The sequence below is a fragment of the Musa acuminata genome, chromosome BXJ1-6 (assembly GCF_036884655.1).
Source record: "Musa acuminata AAA Group cultivar baxijiao chromosome BXJ1-6, Cavendish_Baxijiao_AAA, whole genome shotgun sequence".
NCBI classification, from domain to species: domain Eukaryota; kingdom Viridiplantae; phylum Streptophyta; class Magnoliopsida; order Zingiberales; family Musaceae; genus Musa; species Musa acuminata.
The window spans coordinates 44,957,839-44,973,499 of record NC_088332.1 but is presented as its reverse complement, the minus strand read 5'-3'; the positions used below and the strand labels follow the sequence as shown (position 1 = coordinate 44,973,499).

Genomic DNA, 15,661 nt, shown 5'->3' with positions numbered 1-15,661 from the left:
AAATAGTAAAAAAATTGCAAATAATTTGTGTATCGTGGGAATATATCTGAGGCGGCGACGTAAAAGAAAGGCAGATGGAGCCGTCGTGGCTCATCAGATCGACTGAAGGTTGGGGCGATAGGGTTTCTCTGTGAGTGAATCACCGGATGGGGGCGGGAGAAGGAGGGGGGGAAATGGCGGCGGCTGCGATATCGCTGGACGGGGTTCGGGACAAGAACGTCATGCAGCTGAAGAAGTTCAACACTGCCCTCTTCCCTGTCCGCTACAACGACAAATACTACGCCGATGCCCTCGCCTCCGGCGACTTCACCAGGCTCGGTCCGTCCCGTCTCCTCCCTGCCCTCGATTTGGTTTCTTCTGAACCCTACTTCTCTTTGCCCTTGGTTCTTGCTTTTCTTGCTGGCCGTGTGGACCATTTTCTTGCCGTTGGAAGCTGCGATTTAGCTTCTTGATTTCTGTGACAAGGGTCTGCTTGCCGTGATTTGGCTTCTTGATCCTTCTGGCTAGCATCTTTTGTTATTTTTTTTTCGTGTGTTTATTGAGTGAACTCATCTTGCATCGACGATCGCTCACCCTTTCTTTGTCATCTCTTGCTTTCATGATTTTTACACTCTTCTTGATGTGTTTGGGCCGTCAGATTTGTGTGCTTATTTCATTTATATTTGTGTGGTTGCTGGTGTTATGTTCCAGTAGATTATACTGATAGTTCGCTGATGTTTAATGTGCTGTTTGTCGGACCAGATGTGATTTAGAACCTTTGGGATCGATCACACAGCTTAGGACACTTTCTATCAAATGCAGGCTTCAGAGCGATATGAAATCACTTGGTACTATTCATAATCTGACCTAAAAAGAAAATGCCCATCGAGTGGCAACCAGTTAATATTCATTGAGATGTCTTTGCTAGCATGTTTTAGGCCTCTTTTAGAATTGCTATATTAAGAACCAACAGCAAGGAAGTTAGCTTTCTTCAGAAAATTAGCTATACACTTGCTTGAGGTTTTGGAGTGCTCCGCCATAGATCGAATATATTTAGTTTCTTTATGAATACATCACCTTAAAAGGCTTCGGGGATACTTGCCTTGTCCTTCAGTTCCTACTTTTAGCACCTCGAAGGTTTCAGTTAAAATATTACTGAAATCATCTCATGTGTCACCTAGCTAGGTTGGTTATCATGCATTGAAGTCTGAAAACATATACATTGTATAAGGGAGACTGTAAGAAGGTTGCTGGGGAAAATATACCTTGTAAAAAGGATGGTTATAATTTTGGCATGACTGAAAACGAAGAGAAAGACATGTGCACGGGCTAAAGTGAGAGGCTAGTGATATAAAAACTACAAGCCAAATTAGTTTTTTGTAAATTATCTTGAAAGTAATTACGTTTCGCTATAGTCAGTCAGCACAAGAGCATGCTAAAACGGCATAATGCTAGTGTAGGGCTTATGTTGACATGTTATGTGCATGGGGGTTTGCTGCTAAAGTTGGAAGGTATGATGAGTCAGGAAGGTGGAGTTACTTTGGTGATTTAGTCGAGCATTCTTTTTTTGAGCTTGAAAAAAAAATGCTTGTAGGACTTGTGTTTATGCTGAAAAACATGGTAGATGAGATAAGAAAGTGAGGTAATTAATTATAATTTTTAACATGATATCCTGATTGAAGAATTAAACTGTTTAGGATTTTCAAAAGTAAATTGGGCAACTAGCTTACTCAAACTTAGATTGTATGGTCAATACACTAATCAGCAATATATAACAAAGGCAAATTTCATTCAAAAATTTTTGTGCTGGCATCTTTCTTAGATCAAAAGCTCTTCATAGCTTAGGGTGTTGCTGTAGGGTGGTCGAGACAAGGTCCCAGACTGTGAAGAAAAGGATATTTGAAAAGTTAACATGTTGTAAGCTCCTTTTTTCTTTTAATTAGTTATCTGTTTCCCTTGTTTTTGGTCACTACAAGCATGTCTGCCCATGCTATCTACCTGGTTCTGTGCATTTCAACTGTCAAGCAACGGCCCATGTTCCGCCAGTATATAAATTTCATGATATATTATCTATCATAAATTTGCTTGTATGTCGAATTATGAAACATATGAGGAGATTTTTTGGAAAAAGGATTAAGATAGCAAATAGTTGTTTTTTTGAAGATTAATTTGGTTTTGTGAGCATAAATTGGTCCCTAAAGATGCTTATATATTTAAAAAACATTAATGGAAATATGAAAAAAAAGAAGAAAATCATGTGTATGACGTTTATTGACTTATGTCTTATATAAATTCCTTAGAGATCTGTAGAAATTTGAGCTAGATGTATAACATAAAATGTGAAACGATTACATTCTTAAAAAGCTAGGTATGGTACCATTTAGAAGTAAATTAACAAAAAAAATGATTAAGGTGATTTGGGCATGTCCGAGGAAACCTATAATTGCATCAATGAGGTGAATTGAGTTATCTCTATAACACCCCAATTTAGTATTATATCGGAAGTAGACCAAGACTCAGATTGAATGACAAGGTTTGATCATGTGCTATTGTTAATTGGGCTTAAGTATTTTGAATCATTTTAGGCTTAACGAAGTTAATAGATTGATCATCTCATTAGGTTGGGTTGTGACAAATGGTATCGGTGCTAATTGGGGTATAGTGAGAGGTTCGAGTAGGAAATGACCATCCATGGTGGATGAGCCAAAAGATACGTCACGATGTGGAGTCACCACTGAACTATGCTTCACATGCACAATACTAGAGGTTGATTCTGGTTATGCTGGGCCTTGCCGAGAACGTTATACCCTTAAGTGGAGTAGATTGTAACACCTCAAATTTCAGAAAGGAAGAAATAGAGAAAAACCAAGTCAGTCTTGGTTAAAACAGTGAGAAAGGGTAAGATAGCCCTTGAATTGTTGAATGATGTTGGTGTTAGGTTGTTGCATCAATGGAGCACTTTGTATTCAAGAAACCTGTACTCCTTGAAAATGTTGATGTGGACTAGGTTGCCATGCCCAAGTGACTATCATGACACATGGATTTTGGCAGTAGATTGACATCATTTGGTATATCAATAATTATATTGAGTTAGATAATGATGAGAATAAGCTTCATTTGTTGAAATAGGTGATTCAAAGTCTTTAATTATGGCATAGATGAGCATATAGAACCTACTTCCTATTTTATGGAAGATTTTAACTCCACTAACCTGCTCCATGAAATAAAGAAATTATTTGGTACTAAATATGGAAGAATCACAATTATATGGTACCATTTGATTCTTGATAGAGTGACTAAGCAAAGATATACTGAAGGAGCTTCTGGAATTCTAATTGTATCCTATTTTCTGTTCACAAATTTACAGAACATTTTTGCTAACATTTCTATACGTCTGTAGCTTATTTCAGTGACATATGTGTTGGTTCAATTGCATGTCGGCTTGAGAAGAAGGAAGGAGGGGCCATCTGTGTTTATATTATGACCCTAGGTGTTTTGGCACCATACCGTGGGCTTGGAGTTGGTAAGACTCTATAGTTTATGTTTTATGATCCAGTTTATATATCTATAGATTTCTTTTTTTCGTTATGCAACTTTTCCTTGTAGTTCATGCTGTGGACATCTCACTTTATCTTTTTAACAAGTTTTTTCTATGGTTCCCAGGTTACATATTTTGTTTTTATAACATATGAGACATATAAAAACTTAGTGAAAAATAACAGCCCTTTGTGTTTTTCCGAAACAAATTCCAGAAAATTCACATGTAATTCATGTTATTGCTTTGAGGATGAAGGATAATCTGCTGGATGACTTCATTTTATTTGAAAACTATCTTTGAAGATGTGCATATGCAAAGTCTTCTATTTGTCTACTTGTGTATTGAAAGGTCATTTGAATTGGTCCTTTTCTCCACTTTGCTGTGGCCCCAACAACTAATTGTCCTGTTGCATCCTCTACCATCAAACATGTCTCCTTCCCTCGTGTCTTTTCATACCTTTCATACTTTTGATCAAACAGATGCAGGGCACAAGCCGACAATGACCAGAGAGCATTGGGAAATAGAGGAGAAAAGGAATGGTAGAAAGATGGGATGTACCATCTGACCTCCATCCTCATCCATCTTGCTACCGTCAACAATACTTCCTGCAACATGAAATACTGTACTATGCTGGCCCACAGCAAGTACTTGGTACTGGTATTTAAAATGTTGTCTAAAACCCGTCTAACCTACATTCATCCTTCCCCCAACCACCAGCTTAGCTCCAGTCTCCCTTCCTGTTGATCACTGCCACCTTATCCTGAGGTTCAACACAAGAAACTAGACTGTAAATAGGACTTTATCAGGGATTCTAACCACTCACTCATGTTTGCCAATTTATAGCTTGTGAAGGTACTTCTCAGCCCTAACTGATTGGTAACCGGCTACAGTCTTATCGATCATCACTACTTAATATGTGGACTACATTTCAAGTGAGATTAGATGTGTGATATAAATTGCCTTCAAGAAATTTAACAAAAGATCGTAAGAAGGTCTAATTCTCATTGCATAAATCATCTTTTTTTATGCATTGAAGTATCTGATTAGGATTATATACTCTTTTCCTTGTAGTAGTATTTTTTTTTCTTGAGACATCATTTTCTTTAACATATGTTTAATGCAAGTAGTCATTATTTTCTCTTCCTTGATGTATGGTAGCACTTTTCTCCGTCCCTTTCTGTAAGAAGCACAGTGCTTTATCCTTAATGAATATCTGATTACACAAGTAGCAACACAGTTAAGGGCGAGATTTTGTACAATGGTTAGATATCCACTTTGCTACAGGGGTGACAAAACACTATCTAATCTATTCGTAGAGGTAAGACCTACATACATACAATGATGCTCTTTAGACCGTGCATTGGATGAGAGTCTCATGCACTATGGATATCCTTTACATGTGGTGACATGGTTCACATGTTTAAACTAACTTGACATTATTGCTTGGCATACATTGTGATGTTGAGTCGGCCTTCCACATTTCATGGTGAGTTTCTTATTAAACATTAGTGTCTCGCGGAGATCTAGAAAAGTTTAGACATAAATCTTCTTAAAGCATGATCTGTCGTAGTATTGATTTATGACATTCGATGCTTGTTTTTCTTTTAGTTTGTCACAGTACAAATGCTCCGAGTGCTGGTAAGACATCGTGTGATCCTGGAAGTTTGAATGCCATTATTAAAGCTTGAAAAAAATTCAGCTATCTATCTATTGCAGATGCTTTTGTGTTCTCTTAATGCCCGTCATACATTGCTAGTAAAACTATGTAAATATTTTTAGTATAAGCTTATGCGGTTGTTTGGCAGTCTCGAAACTTTTCATAACTTGTTTTAATATGCAAGTCATTGTTTTCTAGTACCAGACATCTGCAGAACGATTTTTACTTGATAAATTGGTTAACCTCTGGGGCTGGCTTTCTCAGCTCGATTGTTTTCCATGGTAAACATGTTCTTATTGTATATAAACCTTCTGGTTTGAGTGCTTTTTTTGCATTTCATCTCAGATGGTGTTTGGGTTTTTACGTTTTACAAATGTAATCGCTTGTTCGAAGTTATATTACAAAAATTATCAGCTTTAGAAATTTGACCATCTTATGAGACTTCTTGTTCGTCTTACCAGGTACAAAGCTGTTGAATCATGTACTGGACTTGTCACACAAGCAGAATATTTGGGAGATCTACTTGCATGTGCAGACAAACAATGACGATGCAATTGCCTTCTATAAAAAGTTTGGATTTGAAATCACAGACACCATACGGAATTATTATATGAACATCAGTCCACCCGATTGTTACGTGCTCGGTAAAGTCATTGCCCAACCTCACGCAAAAAAATGATCCTTGGTGTGCCATCTCTGGACCTGACAACAAATGGCTTTCAGCCTATGAAATATTATTCCGAGAGTGTGTTGGTGGCTTATCCTAATTTCTTTTGGAGGCGGCGGAAGACTTTCCTGGTGAGTCTTCCATGCAGGACTGACTATATGTTGTTGGCACAAGGCTTCGACGACTTGTTGGTGTGAAAAGGCCATTGACTTGTTGGTCTGCTTTAACTTGGTTTTTTTGGCAACAGGAACACCCTCATGATAGAGTTTGTTCAATGGTATTTGATTCTGACTTTTTTTTTTTCTTCTTCCAAATTAGTTGCAATATCGAATGAACCCTAGTTTTATTTTATACTTGTATTGGAGTGAAATGATTTATAAATTTTGCTCCAAGCATGAACAATCAATCTAATCGAATGGTGACTTAAAGCCTAAGATTGACTCATAACTGATTCTTTGTTGGCAGAGAGAGAGAGAGAGGTTCACAGAAAAAGGATATCAGAGACGACGCGGATCTCTCTCTCAAGGATCAACCCCTCAGGTTTTGTTGGAATTTAGCATTGATATGGATTTCTGTCCTGAAGCAGGACACGGCAATGTGCCCAGAGGCATGTCATTTTTATGAATGTCCTTGCGGAGAGAAGTGAAGTAATAATACTTGGGATTTTTGAGAATGAGATCCTCCCTCCTTCCGTGATCAACATTCGTCTTGCCGACGTCAGTTTGAGGAAGCTAATTTACCGGGGTGGTTGCGTGACTTGCTTGCTCTGTCAAATTCGGCCTGGGTCGACGGGACGACCCATTCGCTGGGTCCACAGACCCGGTGCACGATCCGGCAGCGGAAAGCGACGCTTGGCCGGCCCACTGATCGGTCGTCGTCCCACCCCCATTTGCTGCTGCTGCAGCACCAAGCTCACCTACCCGTTGTCTGCGGTCCAATGCGTTGTGAATAAGATAGCCCCGTGACATGGTTGGTCTCCGGAGGCTCACGTAAACGGTGGGAGCAGATTGTTTTTGGACAGAGGGAGGGCTTTCCTGACATGGACCACCCACTCCTCCCGACTGATTCGCATGGGTCCCTCCCTCCGTCTTCACCGTTCACAAAAGTGGAGTCGGTTGCATGAACACAGGTGGCTCGGTTCCACCGCCGTTTCGGTGGCGTGGGCTTCATGTCGGAACACCCCATGATTCTTCTTCTTCGAACGGGTTTCCGAGGCCACGCAAGACTGAAGGTCCCCCCCCCCCCGACTCCTTTGATTCACTAGAGCTGGCGGCCTCTGGTCTCTTGTTCAGAGGATGGGAGTTACTCTGAGCCGAACGAACAGGAAACAGAGGAGCGGCAAGCGATAGAGGAAACAAAGACCCGCTGAGGAGGGAGCCGTCCGCCCGGACAAACCAGATGAAAGCTGGTTCTTAACTACGTGTTCATGCACCTCCGAGCCCACGTGTTCTTGTCGCCAAGCTGACGTCACGCTCCCTCGTTCCCCCCTCTCCTTCCCCTTCCCCTCAACCTAACCTAAACAAAGAGGCGGGGGGGGTGAGGGAAACAGAAATCAGCCTCCCGTGGAGAAAGAGGAGAGAGAAGCATCAGAAATCAGCCTCCCGTGGAGAAAGAGGAGAGAGAAGCATCAGAAATCTTCCCCGATGTCCTCCTCCTTCCGGTCGGATATGGGAACCGATCCGTACGATTCGGTGGGAGACGACCGGTGGATAATAGCCTCAGCCTCCGACCGGGGCTCCTCCCGCGGTGAGATCGACAGCCTCCTCCATGGCGCCGGCTACCGCGTCCGTTCGACGGATCTCCGCCACGTCGCCATCGGCCTGGAGCAGCTCGAGTCCACCATGGTAGGCCACCAGTGCGTCGCGTCCTCGGCGGAGGCGATCCACTACAACCCCTCCGACCTCACCGCCTGGGTCGACTCCATGCTCTCCGAGCTCGCCCCCGACCCGCATTTGCTGCGGCATCCACAGAGCACCGCCACCGCCAACACGTGGGCGGATCCGACGCAACAACGTCCATCGCTTCACCGTCTAGAGAACCACCACCAGCATCGGAACGTTCCGGCGGTCTCACTCCAGAGCATGGACGAAGAGGAGGACGCGGCCATCCGTCTCGTGCACCTACTCGTCAGCTGCGCCGACTCCGTCCAACGCGGCGACTCCGAAATGGCCGGGAGCCTCCTCGACCAGACGCGGCTGGCTCTCGCCCGCGTCAACACCGGCTTCGGCATCGGCAAGGTCGCCGGCTACTTCGTCGACGCCCTCTGCCGGCGCCTCTACCCTCCGCCTCCGTCTGCCACCGGTGGCGGTGGATCGGCGGCTAATCTGGAGATCCTCTACCACCATTTCTACGAGGCCTGCCCTTACATCAAGTTCGCCCATTTCACGGCGAACCAGGCCATCCTGGAAGCCTTCCAAGGGCACGATCGTGTCCACGTGGTCGACTTCAACCTGATGCACGGCCTCCAGTGGCCGGCGCTAATCCAGGCCCTGGCTCTCCGCCCCGGCGGGCCCCCTCTTCTCCGCCTCACCGGGATCGGCGCCCCCTCGCCCGACGGGCGCGACGCTCTCCGCGAGGTCGGCCTCCGCCTCGCCGAGCTCGCCCGTTCGGTCCAAGTCAGGTTCGCCTTCCGCGGGGTCGCCGCCACCCGGCTGGAGCACGTCCGGCCGTGGATGTTCCAGGTAGCCCCGGGCGAGGCCGTCGCGGTGAACACGGTGCTGCAACTCCACCGCCTCCTCGGGGATCGTGCCTCCCCCGAGGGAAGCGACGCAGCGGCCGCGGAGCCAATCGACACGGTGCTGGAGTGGATCGTGGGGCTGAAGCCCAAGATCGTGACGGTGGTGGAGCAGGAGGCCGACCACAACAAGCCGTCGTTCTTGGACCGGTTCACCGAGGCGCTCTTCTATTACTCGACCATGTTCGACTCGTTGGAGGGCGGAAGAGTGGGCGGATCACATCGCGGTGGTCAGCAGCAGCAGCAGACGGTGGTTGCTGCGGTGGCGGAGGCGTACCTGCAGCGGGAAATGTGCAACATCGTGTGCTTCGAGGGGGCGGCCCGGGTGGAGCGGCACGAGCCTCTGGCTCGGTGGAGAGATCGGCTGGGCCGGGCGGGTCTGAGGGCCGTCCATCTCGGTTCCAACGCGTTCAAGCAAGCGAGCATGTTGCTGACGCTCTTCTCCGGGGAGGGCTACTGCGTGGAGGAGGTGGCCGGCTGTTTGACGCTCGGCTGGCACAGCCGGCCACTCATCTCCGCATCCGCCTGGCGAGCCGACGACGCCGACGACGCATCCCCGCCGCGCGATCACCAGACCCTAGTCCTTCAAGATCACAGCAGCAGCATCACCAGTGGCAGTAACAACGTCGTCGACGGCGACGACCACCTTCACCAACATAGCGTGATGAGGAGTCACATGGGGAGTAGTGACAGGATCAACGATACTGGCAGCGGCAGCAGCTGCAGCAGAGTATAGTTTGTTGGGATGTAGATATAATCCAATGATATTTATCTATCTATCTATCTATCTATCAATTCTCAAGTCTTCTTCTTCTTCTTCTTCTTCTTCTGCTCTTTCCAAGTGTTTCACCTCACGGGGCGCAACAGGTTCTCTTCGATTTCTTGCTTCCTCGTTTCTTTTCGATCTTCGATGAAATGTGTGATGTTGCAGACAGACAGACAGACCAGGAGAGCATCTTCTGCGTTATTTCACCATAAAAGAGAGAAAGAAACGTGAACGGGGAGCCCGACGGAGCGGTGCGCGGGTACATTCACGTGGTGCAGCGCCGTGACAGGTGGACGGACGGGTCACATGCGCACGCGGGGACCGGGGACCTCACGTGCGCGGGGATGTCGCGTTGGCCACCGTACGCCACATCTTTTTTCGGCTGCAATCTGGGCTTGTGGTGGTGTCGGGGAAATTTATGGCACGGGCGCGTGAGCCTTCTCTTTCTTTCTTTTTTGTTAAATGGTGGCCGATGGATGATGATACATACAGACTATATATATTACCTCTTCGTCTTAATGAGGCATGCATACAAGTGGCGCCTTAAAGCCAGTCATATTTACTTTTTGCACCACAGACAGACGGCTGCCTGTAATGTGTTAATGGGTACGACTGCACTTTTGCCTATCGCCAGCGAAGTCGTCATGGTTGCACGTTTGGTGGGCCGTCGAGGTCTTCGCCATCCCATCCTGATAGTGCATGCGTGGCCGACGAAGAAGTCCTGCAATTCCACAGCATCATCACAAACGCATCTACACGTGCATTCTGCACTAGATTACTTTTCGAGTCCTGAGAATTTTCTTCCAAAGCAACCGACACTCCACATTTCCTACTCCCAACACTAATGACACTAAATTTGATTAGTCAGTCGATCTGATACCAAAAGGATAAAAAAAGGACGAAGACCAAAAGTTTTCGTAACGTCTTTCAAAATATTTCCATTACGGTATCTACAACTTGTTTTGTTTCTTGATATTTTTTTTGGTCCCAAGAGAACAAGAGCTGCAAGGAGAAGAGGATACAAGCAAGAAAATTTTGAGGACTCTGGAATTTCTGAAACCTTAAATATGCTGTAATTTAGGCTATCATTTACCTGATAATAAATATCATGCACAGACACACAAAATTATCATAGCCTAAATAAACCTAGAGCAGCAAACATTAGCTTGAGAAACACACACTATATCATATTACCAGGCTAGAAATCGTACCTTTGCAACTTAGTCGAGTTTTGGACTGAGATAGTTCTTTGGATCTCTGAAAAACCTAACGATTCTTTCGGCTTTCTCGACCGAAAGGTCAGTTGTCTCCAAAATAAAGCTCTTGGATGCTTTGGATATTGCTTCGATAGAGCCGATAGATTGCACGAGCTAAACAAGCCAAAGAGTGATTGTGTTTCATACATGTCAATAGGAAACTTGTCAAAGCATCAAATGGAAATCAAAGCAGAACATCACTAAGCAAAGCAAAGAGTGACTGTGTTTCATATATATGTCAAGAGGATCCTTATCAAATCCTAAAATGTCATCAAATGGAAATCAAAGCAGAACATCACTGAACAAGGCAACAAGTGACAGTGTTTCATATATATGTCAATAGGATCCTCATCGAATCCTAAAATGTCATCAAATGGAAATCGAATCAGAACATCACAAAGCAAAAAATAATAATCATGTCATAATGAAGCATAGTAACAACAGCTGAGATTACACAAAATTAATAAACCAGTGGAGATATTTTATGAGGATGTTACATGTATTTTCATTAAAAATCAGTGCTGCAAAAGTACGTTAGAGGACAGTTGCCGTAACTCAAAAATCAAAATCAACATAATCGTAACTGGTGTTACATGTATTTAAGATTGTGTGCTACGGGTTATGAGATTCTTATCGATGAAACTCCTTTCCATATCAACATAAGCTCAAGCATAATCCCAAGGCTTATGGTTAAAGCATAATAGTTGCTTCGCTAAGGGTATAAAGAGGTTACCGCATTTGCATCATGATCGTCGATGCCAGGGATGGAGGTGACCACTCTAAGGAACATATCCATTCCTTGCACAGCTCTCTCACGCTTCCATACCAAAATAACACTGATTAGGCATGCTGGTATCAGAATGACAGAATGCTCGAGATTAAGAATGTCGACCAACTTACCTCGCTCCTCATCGTACCAACCGCGTCTTGTCGTTTACATACTAAGGCAGAAGATTTACCATATAACAGAGTATGCACAACTCGAAATGGAATGCTTCAGCTCATCACCAAGGGTTAGTGTTTTACCTCCACGAGCATGTGCTATCTTCACAATCTTCTCAAACCCCATCTCTGGATCGCGAACCAGCACAAAGGTCGGTCTACCAAGTTCTACGCCATACCTTTGATGCCAACATAGAAAAACCATTCATGTAAACTCAACTCAGGAATAAACTTGAGGAGGGCAAAAGAACCGAATTGCCTACTTGAAGTATAAATGATTAAAAGAATCATTTTGCTCTCTCGTTGGGACACCAATGACTACATATAAAAGCCTGAATTGAGCCTTCAGCCTTTCAACTCTGTGCATCAAACAAAGCATCATATAAATGCATTGGAAGGAGCTCCTAAACACCACGATCTTATTCTGCAAATACATGAAAAGCAATTCTAATTTACCTGGAAAAGACGACGGAAGCCTTATCAGGATCCCAAGTTGTTTCGAAAATGAATGCTACTGACAATCCGCCATTGTTGAATATGAAGTCCTACAGCCTCTCCATCATCAGATTGACAGATAAATGCATATTCTACAGAGCTGGAAACAAGTGAGGCGTTTACAGGGGATATCGGTAGGAAATTAAGACGGTATGAGTTTGCACTTAGGAATGAAGCAATGAAACGGATGAAGGAGGGATGCTGCTCGTCTCTCCAGGTTGGGTTCATCAAACAGACCCCACTGCCTGCATCGGATAGAATTGGCGTCGACGATGAAGCACGAATCTTAATTCAGTTGCCACAATTAAGATAAGCATGAAACTTCCTCGCCCCCTTTTTCGTTGGACGTTTATGGAAGTCAAGGACGACAAACAAGAAAGCGAACGATTAGATATGCGAGATGAACAATCAACATTGTTCGAAGCCCCGGGATCGAGAAGTCCCTCTTCTCGACAAATGATAAATGTCCTAATCAACAGCATGCAGGTTCGTAACAAGAAACCCCAGTTAGACAAATCAAGAAGAAATATCATGAAAGGAGACGAAGATCAAACAGAACTCGGTGATCGGATCCAGCGAGGCGTGCGAAAGAAGCAGCAGGGGAGAGGACAGATCAGGAGTTTGAAAAACAGAACCAGATAACCCCCGTAAAGATCTCTCCCAAGCGGCAGCGGCGTCGGCAGGCAAGCAAGGAAGAACGAACGAAGACCAAGAAAGGGAGTAGGGCTGACAAGAAACCAAATCGAGAAACAACATAACGGCGTCCGTACAGGGTAACGAGGGGGAGGAGAAGGGACGGACCGAGCTTGGTGCAGTCGCCGGAGGCGAGAGCGTCCAGCGATACCGGCACCGCCGCCATATCCGGTCCTCGTTCGCCGGCACCCATTCGATGATATGACCCCATCACTTTTATGGAGGCGACCAATGCCGATGCATCGACTTGATCTCGTATGGGCTTTTCGAAACGGATTGATGAGGGGTTTGATCCGTGGAGGATCCAATACTCGGACAGTTGGACTCGAACGTCTTATCGGATCGACGTGTGGATCCGAGAGCGTCAGATTATTTATTGGGCATTATGCCTTCGACCCAATTGGATGGGACTCGAACTACATCCCATCACATCAATCATGAGAGTTCCGAATACATTTCATATCTATAATAATAATAAAATATTCTATAATAGAAGATAAAATGGATCATTAAGAGATAAATGCTCAATATTTATTTTTTTATTTTAAATATTGTTTACTTAGGTACAATAGGGATCGAGTTGGACTACCCCAACCTCAATCTTTCATGGAATATTGGGTGACACATCGAGAGATCAAACAACATTTAAAATGATACATGTTACACATCATAATCGGGATGGATCGTCGTTCTTCCCGACGACCAACCTTTCGATTATATATATATATATCATGAGAATAATTTAAATTTATAAAAATAAATATTATTCAATGTTAGGAGTATCGTACTCTTCGATAACTATATTAATCAATGATAATCGGTAGGGAAGCATTTGTTTAGTGATACGTGGTATGTTGCAAAAGAGGCGTATGATATGAGCAAGTCATTGATGAAATCTCTCGTTCGATATTTATAGATCACATCATCAGAGAGACATACTGACATGTACAAGACATATTTTCGATCAATGGATCAAAGAAATGAAGAGATAGAAATAAATAGGAGTATCATGACATCGTTGAACAAACATTGTCGATTAATTAGTTTGTTGGGTCTTCTCCTGGTCACCTATCGTCGAATTCAAGATGATTGATCGATGAGTTGATATATTGTGGAGTCAATATGATGATTTTGTCATAAGAGTGGTATTGGACGGACAAGCAAGTCGATTCAGTAAAATATTTTACAAAACTAAGTCGAGGTCATACACAATAAATATTTTCATAATGCTCAAAATTAGAATCATAAGAAATGATATTAACTAAAGGAGTCGAAATGAGTGAGGTATATCGTAAGCTAATGTATTTCACTCTATTATACATGAATATGATAATTATCGATACTTAATGAAAAATTATTTTTATGAAAATAGTTTGGTGATAGACGTTACTAAGACACGACGGGTTCCATAAATATTGAGCATTGCAATTAATATCAATGTGACGCACTCGATTAACATAGAGTTGACGAGATATTTTAGTAGTATTTTTGTAGCGTTTAAACATTCAAGTATCAAATTTCTTGTACTATAATGAAATTAATATATGATAGTGTTAAATTTGATCATTGATTGTCAGCCATGGAGTCAATTTGACTTGGTTGTTCTTTTCAAAACTCTGCATTTAAGAATCAATTTGATTTGATTGTTCTTTCAAACCTCCAAGAGGAATCATAACGTGGTAGCTGCATTGAGCTAACTTCCTTAAGATAGATCCGTTATAATGGAAGTCATTATCGTAAACTTTATAACGAAGACACTTATAGTGACACTCATTTAATGCTCAAGTCAGTAATAATTTTAATATATAATTCTAAAAAATTCTTAATATTCTATTGTTAATAATCAGAAGTTGTCTTACATAAGTTTTATCTCAAATCTCAGGTTCAATAAAAAAAATAAACAAATTAAGTCAAATGATTCCATAAATATATATTTATATATATATATGAAAAACTCTTAAGAAAAATAAAAATCAGGGTGGTGATGTGCTTTAATATATACGATCACTAATATATTGTCATGAGTGAAGTAATATTGTTGATATTTTGAAGTCAAGCGATCGATATCTCAGCGTCAATCTACCAACATGTCACTATTGTATGATTAACACATCAATGTTAGGTGGTTGACACATCGATACTAAATGAATGCTAGATAGAGATAAAGATAGATTAATACAATTTAAAAAAAAATATCAAAGATCAAAATTTAGGAGGAGTGACGATATGATTGAAATAATATAATTGATAGTTCCAGCATCAAATGATCGACACATCATTACTAGATGAGCAATATATTGACGTATCGATATTAGGTGGAGCTAAAGAGAGATAAATACGACAATTCGCACAAGCAAAATAAATAAATAAATAAAGATCAATAATATTGAAGGGTGGGGCGATTGGCCACCAAGAAATAGTTCTAGAAGTAGGTCCCATCAATCGTAAGAATACTAAGACGTAGTCTCCATCTCCACTAACAAAAATGCAGAGGGAAAGAGACGGGAAGAATTGTTGGGTTGTGAGTGATAGCATCTGCCGTCGTTGTAGTCGATCACGCCCGCCACCTCTCTCGGCATCACATCGTCGAAGTCTATCGCCGACGAACCATAAAAAAAAGATGGTGTGACCGTCGAGGTTGGACTCCTTCAAATAAAGAGTGCTTTCTTTACTGTCTTAGGTCATCCAATTCCGCGACATTTGCGTAGCTGTTGACCGACGGCGTCTCAGATTACAAATAATATTATTATTAATAATAAATAATTAAAAATAGATATTGATGAGAGATCAATGAATTTTTGACTATAAAACTTTTTTTTATCTTTTTCTTTTCTTTCTTTTCCATGGATTTTACCGATAAGAAAAAAATAAAATAATTATTATTATATTATGTCAATTTTTTAATCTAGTATACACAAAAATTTAAATTTATTC

The 15,661-nt window shown here is 42.5% G+C and overlaps 3 protein-coding genes across 4 annotated transcripts; 2 read left to right on the top strand and 1 right to left on the bottom strand.

Moving 5' to 3' along the window:
• Nucleotides 1-85: 85 nt before the first annotated feature.
• Nucleotides 86-6,275, top strand: LOC135581603 (uncharacterized). 2 transcript variants are annotated; one of them, XM_065189467.1, is made up of 3 exons: nucleotides 86-350; nucleotides 3,430-3,502; nucleotides 5,636-6,275. In XM_065189467.1, the coding sequence occupies exons 1-3, from the start codon at nucleotides 147-149 to the stop codon at nucleotides 5,851-5,853; spliced, it is 495 nt and encodes a 164-aa protein (XP_065045539.1). In that variant the 5' UTR covers nucleotides 86-146; the 3' UTR covers nucleotides 5,854-6,275. The 2 variants fall into 2 exon arrangements, with proteins under 2 accessions (XP_065045539.1, XP_065045538.1); XM_065189466.1 differs by having other exon boundaries at nucleotides 89-318; nucleotides 3,380-3,502.
• Nucleotides 6,276-6,812: 537 nt separating this feature from the next.
• LOC135677294 (protein SLENDER RICE1-LIKE 1-like) lies at nucleotides 6,813-9,377 on the top strand. The gene is made up of 2 exons (XM_065189464.1): nucleotides 6,813-7,398; nucleotides 7,440-9,377. The coding sequence occupies exon 2, from the start codon at nucleotides 7,485-7,487 to the stop codon at nucleotides 9,309-9,311; it is 1,827 nt and encodes a 608-aa protein (XP_065045536.1). The 5' UTR covers nucleotides 6,813-7,398; nucleotides 7,440-7,484; the 3' UTR covers nucleotides 9,312-9,377.
• A 441-nt stretch (nucleotides 9,378-9,818) lies between these two features.
• On the bottom strand, nucleotides 9,819-12,974 carry LOC135581602 (protein PARTING DANCERS homolog). Its single transcript, XM_065189465.1, has 9 exons — nucleotides 12,836-12,974; nucleotides 12,158-12,279; nucleotides 11,996-12,084; nucleotides 11,803-11,898; nucleotides 11,624-11,718; nucleotides 11,498-11,538; nucleotides 11,331-11,414; nucleotides 10,553-10,711; nucleotides 9,819-10,062 (listed from the first exon to the last, which is right to left on the bottom strand). Exons 1-8 carry the CDS (start codon nucleotides 12,936-12,938, stop codon nucleotides 10,562-10,564), a joined length of 780 nt encoding a protein of 259 aa, XP_065045537.1. The 5' UTR covers nucleotides 12,939-12,974; the 3' UTR covers nucleotides 9,819-10,062; nucleotides 10,553-10,561.
• Between the last annotated feature and the right edge of the window lie 2,687 nt (nucleotides 12,975-15,661).